The sequence below is a fragment of the Micromys minutus genome, assembly GCF_963924665.1.
Source record: "Micromys minutus genome assembly, chromosome: 1".
Taxonomy (NCBI): domain Eukaryota; kingdom Metazoa; phylum Chordata; class Mammalia; order Rodentia; family Muridae; genus Micromys; species Micromys minutus.
The window spans coordinates 252,626,824-252,644,595 of NC_137969.1; the positions used below are offsets into that span (position 1 = coordinate 252,626,824).

Genomic DNA, 17,772 nt, shown 5'->3' on the forward strand with positions numbered 1-17,772 from the left:
GACATCTGATCCTTTCTTGGTGGCTTTAAAAATACCCTTTTCTAGTATAACCTTCTCTGGGAGAGTGGCAGCTCTCTCCACTCACACTGTGTTGCTCTGTGTTTGTGTGTGTGAGAGAGAGACAGAGAGAGACAGAGAGAGAGAGAGACAGAGAATGTGTGCGTGAGTACTTTTATATTATGGTTTTTCTAATAGCTGTTTTGAATTGTTTTGTTTTAATGTTTTATTATAAATTAGTCTCTGTGTTGTAGAATACATATCCACCCTCAAATTTTTTTTTTTCTGCTTGTCTTGTTGGTAGAAGAAAAAACAAAAGTGAAATGCTTCAGAAAGCTTCAGTTCACACTGATTTGTCATTGACACTTGATGTGGCTGCAGATTTGTTTTCTTGTTCCCTTCTAATGAGTATGATGATCCAGGGATTCCCCTACTAATGCAGTGGGCAGATAGCTTTTCTTATTTGTTGTGATTTTCCTTGAGTTACTTGAGCAAGTTCAAAGTGGGCTTGCTCAGGAATGAGGAAGAGGGTGAGCTCTGGCTGATTGTTCAGGACCTGTGCAGAACCTAGAGCCTGCAGCTCCACGCCCGAGCTCTGATGACCCGTGCACACAAATGTCAGGGCTCTGTTGTGATGTGCACAAGAGTTGAGTTGGCCTTTTCTTGTTTTCACAAAGGTGGTTTTAGAGGTAGGGGCTCTTAGACTTTGGAAGCTGCTCGTTTGATAGAGAGCTCTGTGGTCACTATAGTGAAAAATGACCCAATGGCATTGTGCTTCCTCTCAGCAGAGTTTTTTAGAGGTGTGCACGCCACCTTCCTTCATTGGAGGTGTCAGGATGCCGCAGGCTTGTGTGGCTCCTGTGCTGCCTTGTTTGACTTTCCTGCTCATTCTCAGTAGATACAGGCTGACCTGGGTCTTGAACACTCTCTTCCCTCCACACTCACTGTCTGTAGACACACCACATTACCACTGTAGAGTTGAAGGCCTCCTGACCAGTTCATCCTCACTTGACCTTCCATTTTGTCCCTTCTGTTGGGGGAGACCTCCTTGCTCTGTCCCTCCCTGTTCAGAGCCTTTGATGCTCCTGTCTGCAGTGCCATAGGCTGTCAAGGGACACGGAGTGAGCTGTAGGTATGCACTTGCAGTTTCAAAGGGTGAAAACCAGGTGAAATTAATTTTAAGAATATATTATATCTTAGACACTCAAATATTTCACTATACAATATAAAAACAAGGAATAAGATCATTGACATTCCTTTTTCCATCCTACAACTGCAGAATTCAGTGTGTGTTTTGTATTTATAATACATCTCCTTTGAGGCCAGCAACATGGAAGGGGCAGCATAGGGCTTCAGGGCCACAGTGTGGCTCCATTGTGGGACCTCACAGCCCTGTGTCCCAAGTCATAATTATTCGACGTGCCCCCAGCCTTTTTTGGGGTTTCCCAGCTGCCGTAGGAGAGCCTGGGCCCCTTTGTTCCTGCTGCCCTGCCCGCCTCCGTGCAGTACTAATTACAGGAATAGGATTTTACTGGGATATCTTTCCAAAATGCTTATCTAGATGAGGTGCTCCCATGAGAGCTCAGAGCCAATGACAAGATCCCACTGCCTAGTGCTGGCTTCTAGCAGGAATCATTTTTTCAGCACATGTTTTCTGAAATAAAAATGTGACCTTATTTTTATTTGTGTAGAGGCTGGGCTGTGTGAAATTTTACTTTGATTTGTTTTTGAGACAGTCTTGCTAAGTCCTCCTAGCTGGCCTGGCACTCCCTATGGGACCTAGCCACCATGCCCACATTCTGTCTGTATAAATTTTATTCTTATGTTTAGTGAATAAACTATTCCAAGTGTTTTGTTATTTATTTGAAAGCTGGGCATAGGGCACTTTCTGTTCTGTTACACTCAAAGTAATAGTAGCCTAGAACAATTGGGATCAGTGACAGTGGTGGTGAAGGGGATACGGGGACTGCGTTCTCACTCAGCTGTGGTGTCAGCTAGGCCGACATTCTGTTGCAGGGAACCTTTGCTGGTGACCACGGCAGACTGGGCTTGTGGCTAGTGCACATTTACCATGGGACAGGAGACAGCTAACCATGTTGGAGTCACTCAGAAGCACACTGCTGCTGTCATGGCCTCCTAAGTGCCTGCATCTGTTCCGTCACAGCTATTCCCAGGTCTTGTCAGCATACCTGTGCCAGTCTCTCTGTTTTGCCCACGGTCTCCCACCAGGTTAAGAGGGTCTCTTAGCTGTCCTACACAGCATTTACATCACTATTCCACATCTACTGTGTGAAAGGGATGGCAGTTTTAACTGATGCTGTGTGAATGTCTGACATGGGATGCAGTCAGTGCTTATGTGAATGGATGTGACTTCAGCCAAGTTTGCTTACCTCCGAACTTCTGTTTCTTGGTGGGCCATACCTTTTCATAGGGAAAATAGGCTCTGGTGGGAGCATAATTTGTTACAGTTTCCATGGGAGGCAATTAGACCGCCCCTCTAAAGTTTACAACCTGTATGTGTAAACTCTTATGTGGGCAAACTGCCTTGAGCTCAAGATCAACACTGAGCAAAAGGGCTTCCAGCATCAGCTGTCTGTCCATGTGGTTGGGTACTTTGTAGTCTCAGAGAACAATTTCTGAAATTATGGGTTGCATCACTGAATGAGAAAGCAGAGGTGAGAGTTGTGCTGTGTCTGGCAGTTACGAGGGCATGCACTCTGGCTAGATGAGCTACTCGTAGTGATGGGGAGGCAGTTGGTCCTGAGTGCAGGGGAGGAGTCCAAGAGAGGCTTTCTGCTGTAGTTGTGCGCATGATTTATGAGTGCCTTCCCTGTTGAGAGGTTGTTGGGAGCATTACAGAGTGAATATAAAGCCTCTTGCCATTTGGTTTGTCATTGCTCACACTCATGTGCCCAGTTCCCAGTGCCAGAAGGTAACAGTGAGGGCTCATACAAGTTTTCTTTCATTTACATCCACAAATTGGCTTAGGGCGATCGTAGTACAACAAACACTTTGGCTCGTGAGTGGACCTGCTCTGTTCCGCAGGTCGCCACAGTCATGTCGCTGCTGTCTGCTCCTCACCTCACACTGCGGCTGCACTCTACCAGGATTACAGGTTTTTTTGAGTTACAGTGGAATTTTTCCATTGTACTTTAAGGTTGTAGTTAAAAATTTACTCCTTAAGCCTACTGCTAGAAGCTTTCATGACCTTAAAAATTTCCACATGTAATGGAGTATTAGTGACCAGGAAAAAGTGGAGCAGGATCAGGTCAGCAGTATGGCTCTAACCCTGAGCTACCTGACAAAGCCCTTCAGAGGAATCATGGACACCCTTAGAACATGCCCATCCGGCATAGTCATGTCCCTGGGATCAGAGTGATGAGTGCTGAGGACAGCCTGACCCAGGGAACACACAGAGTCTTAGCAGTGAGCCTTTGGGCTCGGTAGAGCTGGAGGTGTCTTAATGTCTGCACCCTCCCCACATACTGTTCCCCTAAAGGCTGTGATCTAGCCATGAAAATTACCTGACCCCTTGCTAAGAAATTATGGTGGCTCAGTGGAATTCTGCAGAGCAGTGCTAGGTGTTTAGGCTATTGATATTAGCACAAGGCCTTTAATAGGCAGGCCACCAAGCAGGAAATGAGAATCAGGGAATAAAAAACAGTGACAATATCTCTACAGGCAGTACTTACTGGTCTAAGATGCCAGTCATGTTCTGTGCCAATAAGCAGTTGTAGTTGATACTCTTTGCCTAAACCTACTCTAAGCTCCAGGCCTCTGTGTTGTGGATGGACATTTAGTTCCCATGTTTTCCTGCTGGTGATTGGTTAATTAAGTCTGCTTCTTCCGAGCGAGGTCTTACCTTTTTGCATGAGCTTGCATTTTTTTCTGTCCTGTTCTTTTTCATTGTCTTACTGCTGTTGCTTCTAGTGCTGTATATGAGAGATCCTCATGCATGTGGCACCATATCCTCTGTTCTTTCTTTTAAAAAAACACATCATTTCATGTCTGTCATTTTTTGTGAAAGCAACACGCATTGCTGAAACATGGTCACCAGACCAATTGGGCAGATGACTATAGCTCAAGTCAATTCCAGTGTGCCCCGATTGCTCTCTGAGATTCATGTTGGGGAATCCCAGCCAATTAGGTAAAATGGAAGTGCTTAATCCCTTGGAGCTGTCCCAGTAAAGAGTGTAGGATTTAACAGAAACTTTCTGGCAGCTCCATGGCAGGATTGGGAACTTCTGGTGATTTCTGGTAATGTAATTTTGAGCCTACAACATGTGTAGGGAATGTGTCCTAGTGAGCCCTATACCAGGGTCTGCACAGAGAAGTCTATCCCTTCTGTATATCTTGAGTGACCTTCATGTCTTTCATTAGATTGGTTTTAAAGACAAGACACTGATACAAACAGCTAAAGAGGCAACTAGGCCAGTGGACCAGAGGAGAGCATGGAGCACAGTGGTAGTGCAGACTCCCAAGCTAACCTCCTCCTGTTCCAAGAGAATGAGAAGCTGTGGGTAAGATGCTCACAGGCCGTCGTCTGGATTGAGTAAAGCCACAGTGAGTCAGAGCTGCATCCTGTCCACCCAGGAAGGATGCTTTCAAGTCCTGTGTTCTCCAGGTCACAGGCTACAGATGACTCCCTGCCCTTGAGCAGCCACAAGAAGGAACAGTGTAGTCAGCCCATGGCCTGTGGTGACAAAGGCAAAGAAAACTATGAGGACTGAAACCTGTCCTGTGAGTCCTCATCGAAAGGAAGCTGCTGTAATTGAAGCAAAACACTCAGCTGCTGCCACCATCAGGGGCCAAGGGTTGTCTCACACTGTGTGCTGGAGACCTGATACCTAGCACAGAGTAGGCTCTTGGCAGGTGCTATCAATGACTGACACCCAAGTGCAGTTCTGGATGGGGCCACATGCTCTTCACTGGCCTGGCTGACTCAGGATAAAGGTGGAGTGTCTGAATGGCCCCTTACCTTCTTACCGAGAAGCAGACAGTTTTGTTTTTGTTTTTCTGAAAAAGTAGACCTTAACTTCTCCATTGTGATAACGTGTTCTCTTTGTCTTCACAGAGACTAATAGACAAGTCACGCGTAACCTGTGTCAAATGGGTTCCTGGTTCGGAAAGCCTTTTCCTAGTAGCCCATTCAAGTGGGAACATGTACTTATATAATGTGGAGCACACTTGTGGCACCACAGCCCCCCACTACCAGCTCCTGAAGCAGGGAGAGAGCTTTGCCGTGCACACTTGCAAGAGCAAATCCACGAGGAACCCTCTCCTTAAGTGGACGGTGGGCGAGGGGGCCCTCAACGAGTTTGCTTTCTCCCCAGATGGAAAGTTCTTAGCGTGTGTGAGCCAGGACGGGTTTCTGCGTGTGTTCAACTTTGACTCAGTGGAGCTTCACGGTACAATGAAAAGCTACTTTGGGGGCTTGCTTTGTGTGTGCTGGAGCCCAGATGGCAAGTACATTGTGACAGGTGGAGAGGACGACTTGGTGACGGTCTGGTCCTTTCTAGACTGTCGGGTAATAGCTAGAGGCCATGGGCATAAATCCTGGGTCAGTGTCGTAGCATTTGATCCCTATACTACTAGTGTAGAAGAAAGTGATCCTATGGAGTTTAGTGGCAGTGACGAGGACTTCCAGGACCTTCTTCATTTTGGCAGAGATCGAGCGAACAGTACGCAGTCTAGGCTATCCAAACGGAACTCTACGGACAGCCGCCCTGTAAGTGTTACGTATCGGTTTGGTTCAGTGGGCCAGGATACACAGCTGTGCTTATGGGACCTTACAGAAGACATCCTTTTCCCTCACCAGCCCCTCTCAAGAGCAAGGACACATACAAACGTTATGAATGCTACAAGTCCGCCTGCCGGAAGCAATGGGAACAGTGTCACTACACCTGGGGACTCTGGGCCCCCTCCATTGCCACGGTCCAATAGCCTTCCACACTCAGCAGTCTCCAATGCTGGTAGCAAAAGCAGCGTCATGGACGGGGCCATTGCCTCTGGGGTCAGCAAGTTTGCAACTCTGTCGCTACATGACCGGAAGGAGAGACACCACGAGAAAGACCATAAACGAAATCATAGTATGGGGCACATTTCCAGCAAGAGCAGTGACAAACTGAACTTAGTTACTAAAGCCAAAACGGACCCAGCTAAAACTCTGGGGACATCCCTGTGTCCTCGGATGGAAGATGTTCCCTTGTTAGAGCCACTGATCTGTAAAAAGATAGCTCACGAAAGACTGACGGTATTGGTTTTTCTTGAAGACTGTATAGTCACTGCTTGTCAGGAGGGATTTATTTGCACATGGGCAAGGCCCGGTAAAGTGGTAAGTTTTAATCCTTAATGCTGCACCACATCTAGAACTTGACTAGGTAGTGATTTTTATTTCCTGTGGGAGGGGTGGGATGTACAATGAATGTGAATGACACTTCTTAATGTAAATCTAAATGCATCAGAGCCATAATTTTGGATACTGCATGCCATGTAATTCTGAATCATTTGATAATTCACCTTAGAGCATTTAAAAATATATAATCAGACTAATTGCAGCCAAGTCAGTCATCCCTGGGTACACCAAGTCCCAAAGTTAGCATTCCTGTGCCAGGCCATCTCAGTTTTAGGGAAATCATGACAGTGTGGAGAAATAATGACATTAAAATGCTAAAGTCGAAAGTTATGCTTTAACTGGGATATTTTTTGCGTAACCGCTCAACTAGATTGTTGTATACCTGGTCAGTGTATATCAGTACAGATGGATATTAATTATCATTTATAGTCCAACTTTTTATCTTAAATTATAAAATATTTAGGAATTTATGAAATTTAACTTAGGAACAAAGCGATCATCAGGGTTGGTTGATATTATTTTTACATTGTCTGGCAATCCACAGAAAGAGAAGAGCCTTAATTTTTAAAACCCATTTTAGTCATTTTATGACAATTAAAATTGTTTAATAAACATCTTTTTTCAAAGAAGCAGTTTGTAGAACTCTGATTGAAATTGTGCACTAAACTCTCCACGTGTTCCAGAGCCTGGGCAGTAAAGATGTGCTGTGGCCAAAGACAGCAGCCACGGCTTTCAGAAGGCCTCTTGCCATGTCAGCTAAGTCTCACATGTTAGATGCATGCAGCTTAGTTTTTCCCCAGCAGAAAGGAGGTTCTGTCTGAGGTATGGAGGGGGGAGGGTTAGGAAGTTGGCTGGAAGTCAAAGATAGACTCCTTGGTTCTGCTTTGTGTGGACTGTTAGGTGTCCAGGCTGCAGCGTACCTCCTGACATGACATTTGGGTGGGTTCAGTTCTCAAAGGCACACACACATACCCTTCATGTTCTTGTCCAGCAGCTGTGAGTTCTGGACTCTTGGAGACAGATGCTGCTGTGGGACTCCATCCGACTCTGGGTGCCATTCCTCCCTTGGCCTGTGTCCTCTCAGGAGCAGTGCTGTGTCAACTGCCCCTGTGGCAGCAGAAGTGGCAGTTTGCTTTCAGGTCCTTAGGTCCTGCTCAGCTACTCAATGAATTTCTTTTCAAACACTAGTTTTCACAGTGGGGGATAGTTTGTTGAGCTGGGTATTCTGTCAAAATGATAGTTATTTTATTTCTTAATTTATTTAGAACATTTAGGGTTATTTTTCTGTGTTGTACACCTTTGTAATTAAATATAGCAGTAATAATCATTTGTGTTGGCTCTAGCAGTGAACATGGCTCAGTAATGAAGACTTGGAAAGGCTTTTATGTCTTCAAGGTGTAGACAGTGGTCAGCTACTGGCTTCCCCTCCATGTCCCAGGCCCCTTCCCTTGCTCTTCTGTGTTCATTGTGGATCCGGGCTCTATCTCTATCGTGCTCCTTTCTAAAAGTGGCTGCTGTTTAATGTGATAGCCACAGAAACGTCCTGCCTATGAGATCGTGGCATTCTGTAGAGTATCTCACCTGTGTGCCAAGGCCTTCCATGTCCCTGAACAACTAACTTCACAAGGGTGCTCACGCCCATCCACCCTGGAGATCGACTCCTTTGTCCATAGGTTCTGATCTGGTAGCAAAGACCATTGGACTTTCAGGATGTCAGAGGTCAAATTGAGCTGCTGGGTGGGCAGGCTGGAAATGAAACCCTCCATGTAGTTTCTGAGATTCACTTTCAAATGCTTCTGAGTCATTGAGTATGCAGTTTCCAAAGTCAAGACTTTGTGTTTGACCTAAATAGAGAGTAACCAGTCATAGGTAAGTAATGTTTATGGTGAAGCTTATGGTGACCTTTCAGTTGGAGGGTGTCTCTGCTGGCAGGGGCCATTGCATGTGTATCTGTGGCCCCGACACAGATAATGGGCACTTACAGATTCCCTGTCCCATGAGCTGGGATCAAGGGGGACTTGGCAGGGTGCTGACAGAGTGACTCCAGTCACTTGCTGGTGGGAAGCGGGGGAGGCAGAACAGGGTGGATACCACTTCCTTTAAAGGGAAAAAAAGCAGGCCCTGCCGATGTCAGATGGAGACCTTCTACATCCCCATAAAAATGTCACAGTTTGTGATTTGGGGTTTGGTCACAATCACTTCCAACTTCTTCTGCTAAGTGCTGTGTCCTTAATGATTAACCTGGAAACCCTGTTTAGGGTCCTTGGCTGTGTGTGTGTGTGTGTGTGTGTGTGTGTGTGTGTGTGTGTGTGTGTGTGTGTGTCTTATCCTCCTGGGATCCCTGCTAGGTTCAGGGTATGGTAAGAGCCCAGGTCAGCTCCAGAGAGCTGTCTTAGCTGCATGACCTGGCCTAGGCTGGCCCCTGCATGGAGGGCATGATGCTGCTCCGGAACCACTCTGCCCCCCTGACTGACTCCTGCCCCCTTTCTTTGACAGCCGGCAGAGCAGTTCTGCAGGCAGGAGGACAGAGTGCAAGGTGCTCTCCAAGACCAGAACTAAAGGTGCGGCAGCTCCAGAAGAGGGCGCTGGTGTCGGAGGGCGGGGACTCCCTTCTGCCTCGTGCCCTGCAGACAGAGGTGGTGGGGTGTCAGTGGGGTTGCAACAATTGTCATGGTGGTTCCTGATGCCTGATCTCCAACGAAAGAGGAATAGGGCCACTGTGCTTCCACAGTAGCCACCCAGAGAAATTTGGGGAGCATGTTTTTAGTTTTCTCAACAAACTTCGAGCTTCCTCATCAAAACTTCCCTGAGCATTTTCATGAGCAAAAATGTCTTTGGTAACTAGTTCCTGGAATAAAAGTTGGCAAAAGGTTCTTACAGGCAGAAGTCCAGTCTATGGTATATCCCAGAGTCCTGCTGGGCTCAGTGAGGGCACCACTGTACAGGGGAACCTCCTGCCTGCCCTGCCTGCCCACCACAGGCAGCTTTTCTGCACTGTAGCTATGGTGGGTCAGCTCCAGCTTCCCCAGTTTTCCTTCTCTGTGCATGGGGTGCCAGGGATTATGCCAAAGGACTCAACACCTGCCAAACAGGCGCTGCACTTCTGAGCCACATCCCAGCCTCTGGAGAGGCTTCCTTTAAAAGCAAATGCTCCAGAGAGACTGGGTGATACCTGCAGCTAGTAGCTTCCACCTCCAAATTAGCCTACACAGGGTAAAGAGCGTTAAGGTTGTCTTGATAATGAGTTTAGAAGCCTCTGAGCTCGGGATGCAGGGTGAATGCCATTAGAGAAGCCAGAGATGGAGAGAAGAGCAGCCACAGTGTCTCAGAGGCCCTCTTAGATTAAGTGGGACAAGGGCTACAGAACTGCAGTTTCTGGGGATGTGTTCACACAGCTCACCCCGGGTGGTGGCCAGTAGTCACCTCTAGTGTTTGTCTTAAACACCCATTCCTCCCCATCCTGTGATGCATTCTGAATTTTTAATAAATTCTAACATTACTGAATTTATGCTAAAATTAGTGAGCCTGCCTTAGCACACGTGTGTACGTACCTGTGTGCAAGGTCCTCTCACCTTTTGCTGGAGAGAGAAGTTTTCTTTGTTAAGCATGCTCAAAAGTGGGAGGAGTAATGGCACAAAACACGAAGGACCAGAAAGGATCCTATGAAACCCAGTGCCACCTGTGGTGTCTTTTCCAGTGGCTGATCTTGGAGTGCAGGCTGTGCTGTGGGCAGTCAGGCTGAAGGGCTCCATGGTCCCTTATGCATCAGGGCCATTTGTACCACTGAGGCATGTGACTCAGACTGTTGAGGTCCGTCCCCTCCACGCACTTCTTTGGGTAGGCTTGATACAGTCTCAGAGGCTGGAGTTTGGTTTCTAAGGCTGAACTGTCTATCCCGGGAATGTGTGGGGAGCGCCACACTCACTGGGCTCTGTTTGCCTTGGGATGACTGGACCACCACAAGGTGCTCATCAGAGTGCTGTGTGGTGTCTGTCCCAGGGAGGAGACGTCGGTGTGGCTGTTGTGGAAAAGCACTTGTATTCTGTCACTCAGATCCCAGATTCAACTGTAAGGATGCTCTCTCCTCAAGCTGCCCAGGATGCTGAGGTTTTCCTTCTGCTGCAGTTATTACATTGTCTCTGCATCATGGCTCCACTCCTGACTCCTGAGTTAAAAGCATCAAAACCGTGCATTTTAACTTCTGTGTACCTGGGTTCTAAAGATTGTTATTAGGTGACACTGTAAAGTTGTATGGGTGTATTTATCTCCAGTGAAAGTCAAGGTAAAACGTGTGTTCCTTTCTTACATCTTCATCTGATCTCTTCACTACTTGAATACATGTCATGAAGAGCCCTCCTGCTGTGAACTACCAGGAACCGGAGCTCCTAACGTTGCAATAACTAATGAAGCTTGAATATCAGTATTGTTACTTATTTTCTGAGAACCATGTTTCTGTTTCATTGCTTTGTCTTTTAGCTGTTCCCTTGACCCTGTCACAGCAAAAGACTTACCACACACTTGACTTCTGAAGTGCTGGGGGCTGTCCTCTGTGTACTGACATTGAATAAACGTGTGGATGCATTGTAAATGGAGATACATTTTAAGTCATTTTCACACCTAAGCTTTACAAAAAGGAATCTCAGTGAGCCAAAAAAAGAAAAGCTGTTAAATGCTGTAAAATTAAGAGCCTTGTTAATGTTTATAAAACAACCATGGAAGACTCTCTTCCTGTGGACGTGTGGACTCAGCCTACTAAATGAAATGCTGACTCTGAGCATCAAAGATTCTGTTGTGTTCGCGCTGCTCTGAATGAAGCACTGGAGTTCTCTATGGGTGTGAAAGGGTTTCAGTGTAAAGTTACTGTTAACTCTGGCTCTGAAGCCACCTAGCCAGCCTGTGAGCCAAGGGCACCGGCACCGAGGGCCTCTGTAGGAGCTCTTCCCTCTCTCAGCCAACTTCCCACCTCACCCCTGCTGGGTTTCTGTGCTGGGGGATGGCTGTTGTGATCACCTAGAGCCCAGTGCAACAAGAGCAGTAGGTGACATTCCACTGGGGATAGGAGCATCAAGCCTTTCCTGTTGTCCTGCTCTAAGCATTGTCCATCAGCCAACTACTTCCTTGGTTACCTCTCCAAACACTTCCTTGCAAGAATTGCAGATGGAGAGTGTAAGCCCACAGTCCCTGCCAGGGTGACAGGTGAAAGTGAGCTGGTCCAGACACTACCTCCTCAGGCTGACCGCCTCACCTGTCAGCTCCTGCTTCCTAAGACGCTGGGCTTTTGCTTAGCTGCCTCTCCTCCAGGCTGGTGGCCTGCCAAGCCTTATGCTCTGCCTCTCGGCCCCACAGATATAGTTCCAGGCTGTTTCTTTACTGCCTGACTTAATGGGTGCAGGTTGGGTTGGCTTCGAGTACTGCAGGAGAGATGTTTAATCCTATAATTCAAAGTGACCTCCCAGCCTCCCACCACAGGAGCGCAGGGCTTTTTCTTAGCACTAAATAGCTTTAAAGTCTTAAAAGATAGGTTAACAGCATTTTCAGTTTTGTTTAAAGAAAACCACATCTAGTGTGTGAGAAAACATGTCATCCTTGACCCTCCTTGTAGGGCCATCTGTGGACATTTGTGGTGTGTTCCAGTTAGTGAGTCTGGAGCAGCACCTGTCTTGGCTGTGCCTCTGAAACCAGCCTCCTAGGGCGGGCTTTGAGCAGCTCCCTGAAGGATGAGCTTCAGAGGATTTTGGACCCTCTTTTCCTCCATGGCAGACTTCAGGGCCTAGCAGATGACAGGATGAGGGCGTTAGCACAACCTCTGAGGAGCCTTCAGCTGCTCCGACTGTTTCTTTTCTCTCTTTCCCTAGATGCCTGTAGAGGGAGATTGTTAACCCTTTTCTGATCAGAGACCAGGCTTTATCTACGTGCCACTTTCAGTGTGGCCTGTCTGCGGTAGGTAGGTCAAGGGACAAGGCCCAAAGCCAGCAGGAGCCAGAGTCCAAGGCCACTGGACTGTGAGGCAGGGATGGGCACAGACACTGTGGGCACGGCAGCCTCTTCCTGGACTGCACACAGAATGGGGCTTTCTGTCCATGTTCGCTCTGGCCTTTTGGAGTGGATATAATAAAAGGGATGACAGACAAGGAACCCAGCAGGGGCTGAGAGCATTGCAGGTGGTCCCACTGTGCCCCACCTGAGAGCAGTTACTGGTGTAGAGGACCTCAAGGCCAGCTGTCCCTCCAAGCTGAGACAGTGTAGATACTTTTCCTGAGCCCTCAGGGGCAGTCTGCCCGGATGGTATGTGTTTTGTTTGGAGCTGGGGCACTGAGCCCCATCCTACAAGGTCTCCTTGAGGCTGTCAGATGTTTATGGTGAAGGTTGCTGAGGTCAGATAGGAAAGGACAGCTTTCCTGAAACCAGAGCTGGAGGCCAGTGTGGGCCCGGCAGAGCTACAGGTCCTGCTCTGCTCTGCGGAGTCTAGTACAGTGCCAGTCAGTCAGGGTCCATTTCAGCAGTGTCCGCCAGGGAAGGGAAATGCACGTGTTCTTTGGTTGTACTGGTTTATAAGTCTGTTTTTCTTGTATATCCTGGTGGAATAGGCTTAATTCTATCAGCTTTGTATTTATAAGTATTGGTGTGTAATTTTGAAATGAAATATCCAGCAGTGTTGGCAACTTTGGTGAGACCAGAAGAGCTTGTTAACCTTAGGCGTAGGGATTGGATTGTCTTTGTTGCAGTCCTTTTGCTTGCTTTTCTCGAGGCCTTGTAGGTACTGTGCTGGCTCTGGTGCACATGGCCGGTGGGCACACAGGCAGTCTGCCTGACTGTTCTTCCTGTGTGCTGGTCTCTGAACCCAGGTTCTAGTCTTGACTCATTTGTCCCCAGGCAAAGAAATCAAAACAACAAAGTAAAGTACCAGTGCCCTGAAGGTGGGCAGAAGAGGGTTGTGGCACCTCAGTGCTTCAGGACAGGAGTGGTCCTTCTGCCCCTCCCCCTGCCAGAAGTCTTAGACTAAATCATGGGCTCAGTGGAGCTCTGCTACACCCCGGAAAGAGTGGACTTTACATTGTCTTTCTTTAGGGATACTGGGGTTTCATACTGGGTCTCCCCATAACCCTAGCTGGTTCAGGTTTCCTACATGGCTAAAGATGACCTTGAGTTCTTTTTTTTCTTTTATTAATGTGGATTCACTGTCTTCAGACACACCAGAAGAGGCATCAGATCCCATTATAGATTGTGAGCCACCATGTGGTTGCTGGGATTTGAACTTAGGACCTCCGGAAGAGCAGTCAGTGCTCTTAACCATCTCTGCAGCCCCAACCTTGGTCTCCTGATCCTCGTCCTTTACCTCCCCAGTGCTGGGATTATAGGCCTGTACCAACACACCCAGCCTCACATTTTCTTTTGAATGTCACCTCATGTCCCAGTGCCTCCAGTTCATTTTGCAAAACCTCATTTCTAAGAAGCAACTTTTGTGGTCAGTATTTTAATGTTTAATAACAAAGCTAGGCAGTTTTTACCAGGCTGCTGCTGGGCAGGCCCTGATCCCACCCAGTCTGACCCTTCTGATACCTTTCCCCGATTCACACATTTTTCAGTTTCTGGCCTATGTTAACTTCACACACTCTTAGGGCACGGGAAACACCTGAACATGTTCTGTCCTTGCCAGACCAGGGCCCCAGCAGGCCTGTGTACTCAGGAGCCTGTGACTACAAGGCCAGGAACTGGAGGCCATGTCTGTTTCACTTCCCAGTAACCAAGAGTTTGTTCCTCTCTATGGTGGCAGGTCCCAGGTCCTAGACCCCTGCTCCGTGACCATTGCAGAAGTTGAACCCCCACCAACCAAAACCTAAATTCCTGACATTTGAGTGGGAATTCTAGAAGCTGGAAGGAAGGTAGATGTAATCCGCTGGTGTAGGAGACTTATTTATGTTCTTGGCTCCTGACCACCACCACAGTCAGGGCCTTGAGCATGTGTTGACTCTGGGCTGGGAGTTGTGTTCTACAGCCCACACACACGATGGGTGACTTAGAAAGACAGACTAAGTGAAAGCAGTGTGTGCCCACTGTCATTGGGACCTAGAAGCCTGGAGGTCTGGTTGCCTATGTTTGGAAAGCCCTCATCCTCAGGAGGAGGGCTGCAGAGACCACCAGGGTGGGCACATTCAGCAGGGAATTCTCAAACTCTTGTCGATTCCCACGGCAGTTGAGTCACTTGGCCACTGGATCCCAAAGGCGGGGCCTGTCCAAGATGAAATGTGCTGTGCTGCAAGCAGTGTGCTTCAAAGGCTTCTATACACTTAAAGTCCACTTTTATTCCATTATATACTGTAAGTTAGGATATGTTCAGTTACAATATTTCCACCTGGTTTTTAAGTCATTGATTACCGTTTAAAGATTGTGCATATCCCATTTGGCTGGCAGCACTCTTCCATTGGCTGGCCATGGCCAGAGGCAACACCCACAGTGACAGGGCAGGCCGCCTGTCTGCAGTGCTGCCTGGGCACCGAAGCTTGCTTACATATTCAAGTGCCTGCTGCATGTGTGCTGTCCTCAACCCGGGGCTGGGTGGGCAGAGCTGTTGTACCCTGCACTGTGTGCACCAGCCCTCCCTCACTGGCTTGCTGGGTTGGCAGGGGGTACGAGGGGGTGGCTCTTCGATTTGTTATCTGGACAGGGGTCTGAGGATAAGAGCTCCTACAGATGCAGAGCAGGGGCCGTTTCCACACTCCCATCTGTTCTGGCCTCTTGGTTTTGTCTAGACCAATAAATAGATTCCAGCCTGAGGTAAGAAACTTACAGGCCAAATGGCTCGCAGTGGGTCAGCTCTTTCTTAACCCCAACACAGCTTGGGGTGAAGCTGCTGACCCATTCACAACTGTCAGCCCTCATTTCTGCACTAAATGTTGTCATTTGTAAATAACACTCAACGAGTAAATAATTCTTCAGAACAGCTAAAAGATGTTTAATTCCATGGAAGCCAGTTTTTAGTTCTAATGCTATGCTACTGTAACCTTCCCATTCCTACGAAATGAGCACCACACGGATGTAACGGCACGCAGCCCAGGAATGAGTGCCCTTGGCTCTGAGGGCAGTTAGGCTCCATGTGGTAGCCACAGTGGGTAGCTCCTCCTCCCCTTACCCACGGCAGCTGCAGGAATCACCACCCAGGGCCTGATCTTTTCTGCACCTGCAGCGCGTATCTGCTAGCCAAACTAAAGCTTGGGGTGCTGTCTTGGCACCCTCAGCAAGAAAGCAAGTGACCCCAGGAGGAAATGCCTTTTAAAAAGTGCCACTAGCCTGGCCTTGGAGGACCACTAGGCTCTGAGGGCCTGCTCTGCACCTGGCAATCTTGAGGTGGAGCTAGTGACCCTGTCCTCAGCTACCTTGTCTGAGCCACACCCTCTCCTAAAGGCTGTGATAGTCCCCTAAACATCACCTCCTCCTAGCTACTGTTGACGCAGAATCTTGCTCCAGGCACAGTACAGTGCTCTGAGAGGAATTAGCTAGGCCGAATGAGTGTGTTAGAGCCTGGCTTCCAGCCCTAGGGAAGCCTGCGAGCCTGTGAAAATGCTGGCAAGGGTGAGCGCCAGGCTTTGCGCCGCCGTGTCTCGCTGGAATAATGTAAACTGCTTTGTCCACAGGGCTTCTTGTCGTCCCCAAACCAGGCCAGCTCTCCAGGTGGGACTGTAGTGTAGTCGCACTGCTGCTCCCAGGCTCCCCGGACTCGCATGGACTGAGGGAGTGACAGACGACCACAGAACCAGGAGCTGCGCTGGAGCCACAGGCAGGCGGCAGGAAGCAGCAGCCTGCAGGGCTGTGTGGAGCTGCTAAACCCAAAGAGTTGTTTCTGTTTTTAAGTCAGTCTGTTGGGGCTGCAGTAAAAACTGAGAAATGGAGTTTTCTTGCTTTTTACTCTAAAACTCAATGTAACTAAATTCATATATATATATATATATATATATATATATATATATATATATATATATATATGATATATATATATATATATATATATGATATATATATAAATATATACATAGTGTAAAGTAAATGTTTCTTGAACAGGAAACCTTAAATTGAGCTGTTCTAAGTAGCACTTGGCTCTGGTTTTGCACTGACCTGTTTTGTATTTTAGGTGGTCACTAGACAGCCTGGGATGTACTCATGGAGACAGTTGTCACCTTCTGACTTAAACACGTGCTGCAGAAAGACAGATGCTGCAATCATAGACTTAAAAATTGTTTGCACTTAAAATAATTTAATGCTACTAGAAAGTGACTTTGAATATGGGGGTAGCGGACTCCCAGCCTCCACAGTCTGGAGTAGAGATGCCCTTTTTATCTGTTAACATTTATTTTAGTACTGTTGTTTCCAATGCAATCAAGTCTGTATTATATGTGTAAATAATGTAATTCTGAAATGGGGGAAATAGTCACTCCCACTAGTAATTTCCATCATTTAAGAGTGATATTTCTAATTCACAAAACATTAATATTAAAATTATCTTGAATATATGATTTGTTTATCCTTCTTTAACTTAAATTGTATGGTTCCTTGTTTGCTTTGGCCTCATTCCTCGGTTGGTTTTGAAGAACTTCACTCTTTGTGTGTCACATTCCGGATCTCTCCTGTCAGTCTGTTAAAAACATGTCTTGTTGGAGAATTCTTGGCTCTGGGCCAAGTCCACACACTGTGGGAGCTGCCCAGGCACGGGGACTCTGGTGTAGGCACAGGGCCTTTCCCGTATCACTTGGAGTCCACCTGCTGTCCTTGAACGCCGAGCCCGCATACTGTAAGTTTCCAAGGCTGAGTTAGCTCAGACATCAATCATGTGGGGCTTCCGGAGGGTTGGCATCAGCAGGCGTGTGTCTTCCTGCTCAGGTTGAATTCCTCGCTCACCTGTAGCTGCTGTGGGTCCTAGAGACAAAGCCCGGATTTCCAAGCAGGAGTTTTAAATCGCACACAGCTGGGCCCTTGAAGGCTTTCTGTGGTGAGAGTAAGCCACAAGGTGTCTGAGCCATTTTCCAGGCTCCCGGGCTGGGGAAGCCACTTCTGCTGATGCCTGCAAAGCCCCAGCCTTGCCTCAGCCTTGGAAAGGTGCAACATAGGACACGAAGATTCACATTTTCTTCTTTCCTGTTTTTTTCTGTTGTATTCTTGTCTGACGGGCCTTGGCTGGCCTGGAACTCACAGGGTAGCTTCGATTATTTTAAAATGGAAGTAGTCATCCTTTCTTAGCCTCCCAAGTCTCAAGAGCATGGATTACAGACATATACCACTGTGCCTTGAAGACTGTCTGCGAATTGAAGTTAGAGGACACTTGAGGGAGTCATTTCTTACCATGTGGGTTCTGGTGATCATGTTAGGTCATGAGGGTTGGTGGCTGAGCCCACTCACTGTGTAAGTAAACAGTTTACAAATCATATGCT

At 47.6% G+C, this 17,772-nt stretch overlaps 1 protein-coding gene across 4 annotated transcripts in view; it reads left to right on the top strand.

Moving 5' to 3' along the window:
• The window catches only part of WDR20 (WD repeat domain 20), a 65,437-nt gene extending 49,210 nt beyond the window's left edge, over positions 1 to 16,227 (top strand). For 2 of the 4 annotated variants that reach the window (XM_080940713.1, XM_080940715.1), the window contains exons 3-5: positions 5,072 to 6,331; positions 8,849 to 8,913; positions 15,985 to 16,227. In XM_080940713.1, the coding sequence (XP_080796839.1) occupies positions 5,072 to 6,331; positions 8,849 to 8,911 (1,323 nt within the window). In that variant the 3' untranslated portion in view covers positions 8,912 to 8,913; positions 15,985 to 16,227. The remainder of the gene's footprint in view (positions 1 to 5,071; positions 6,332 to 8,848; positions 8,914 to 15,984) is intronic. The other 2 variants (XM_080940714.1, XM_080940716.1) reach the window with 2 other exon arrangements.
• Positions 16,228 to 17,772: the final 1,545 nt, after the last annotated feature.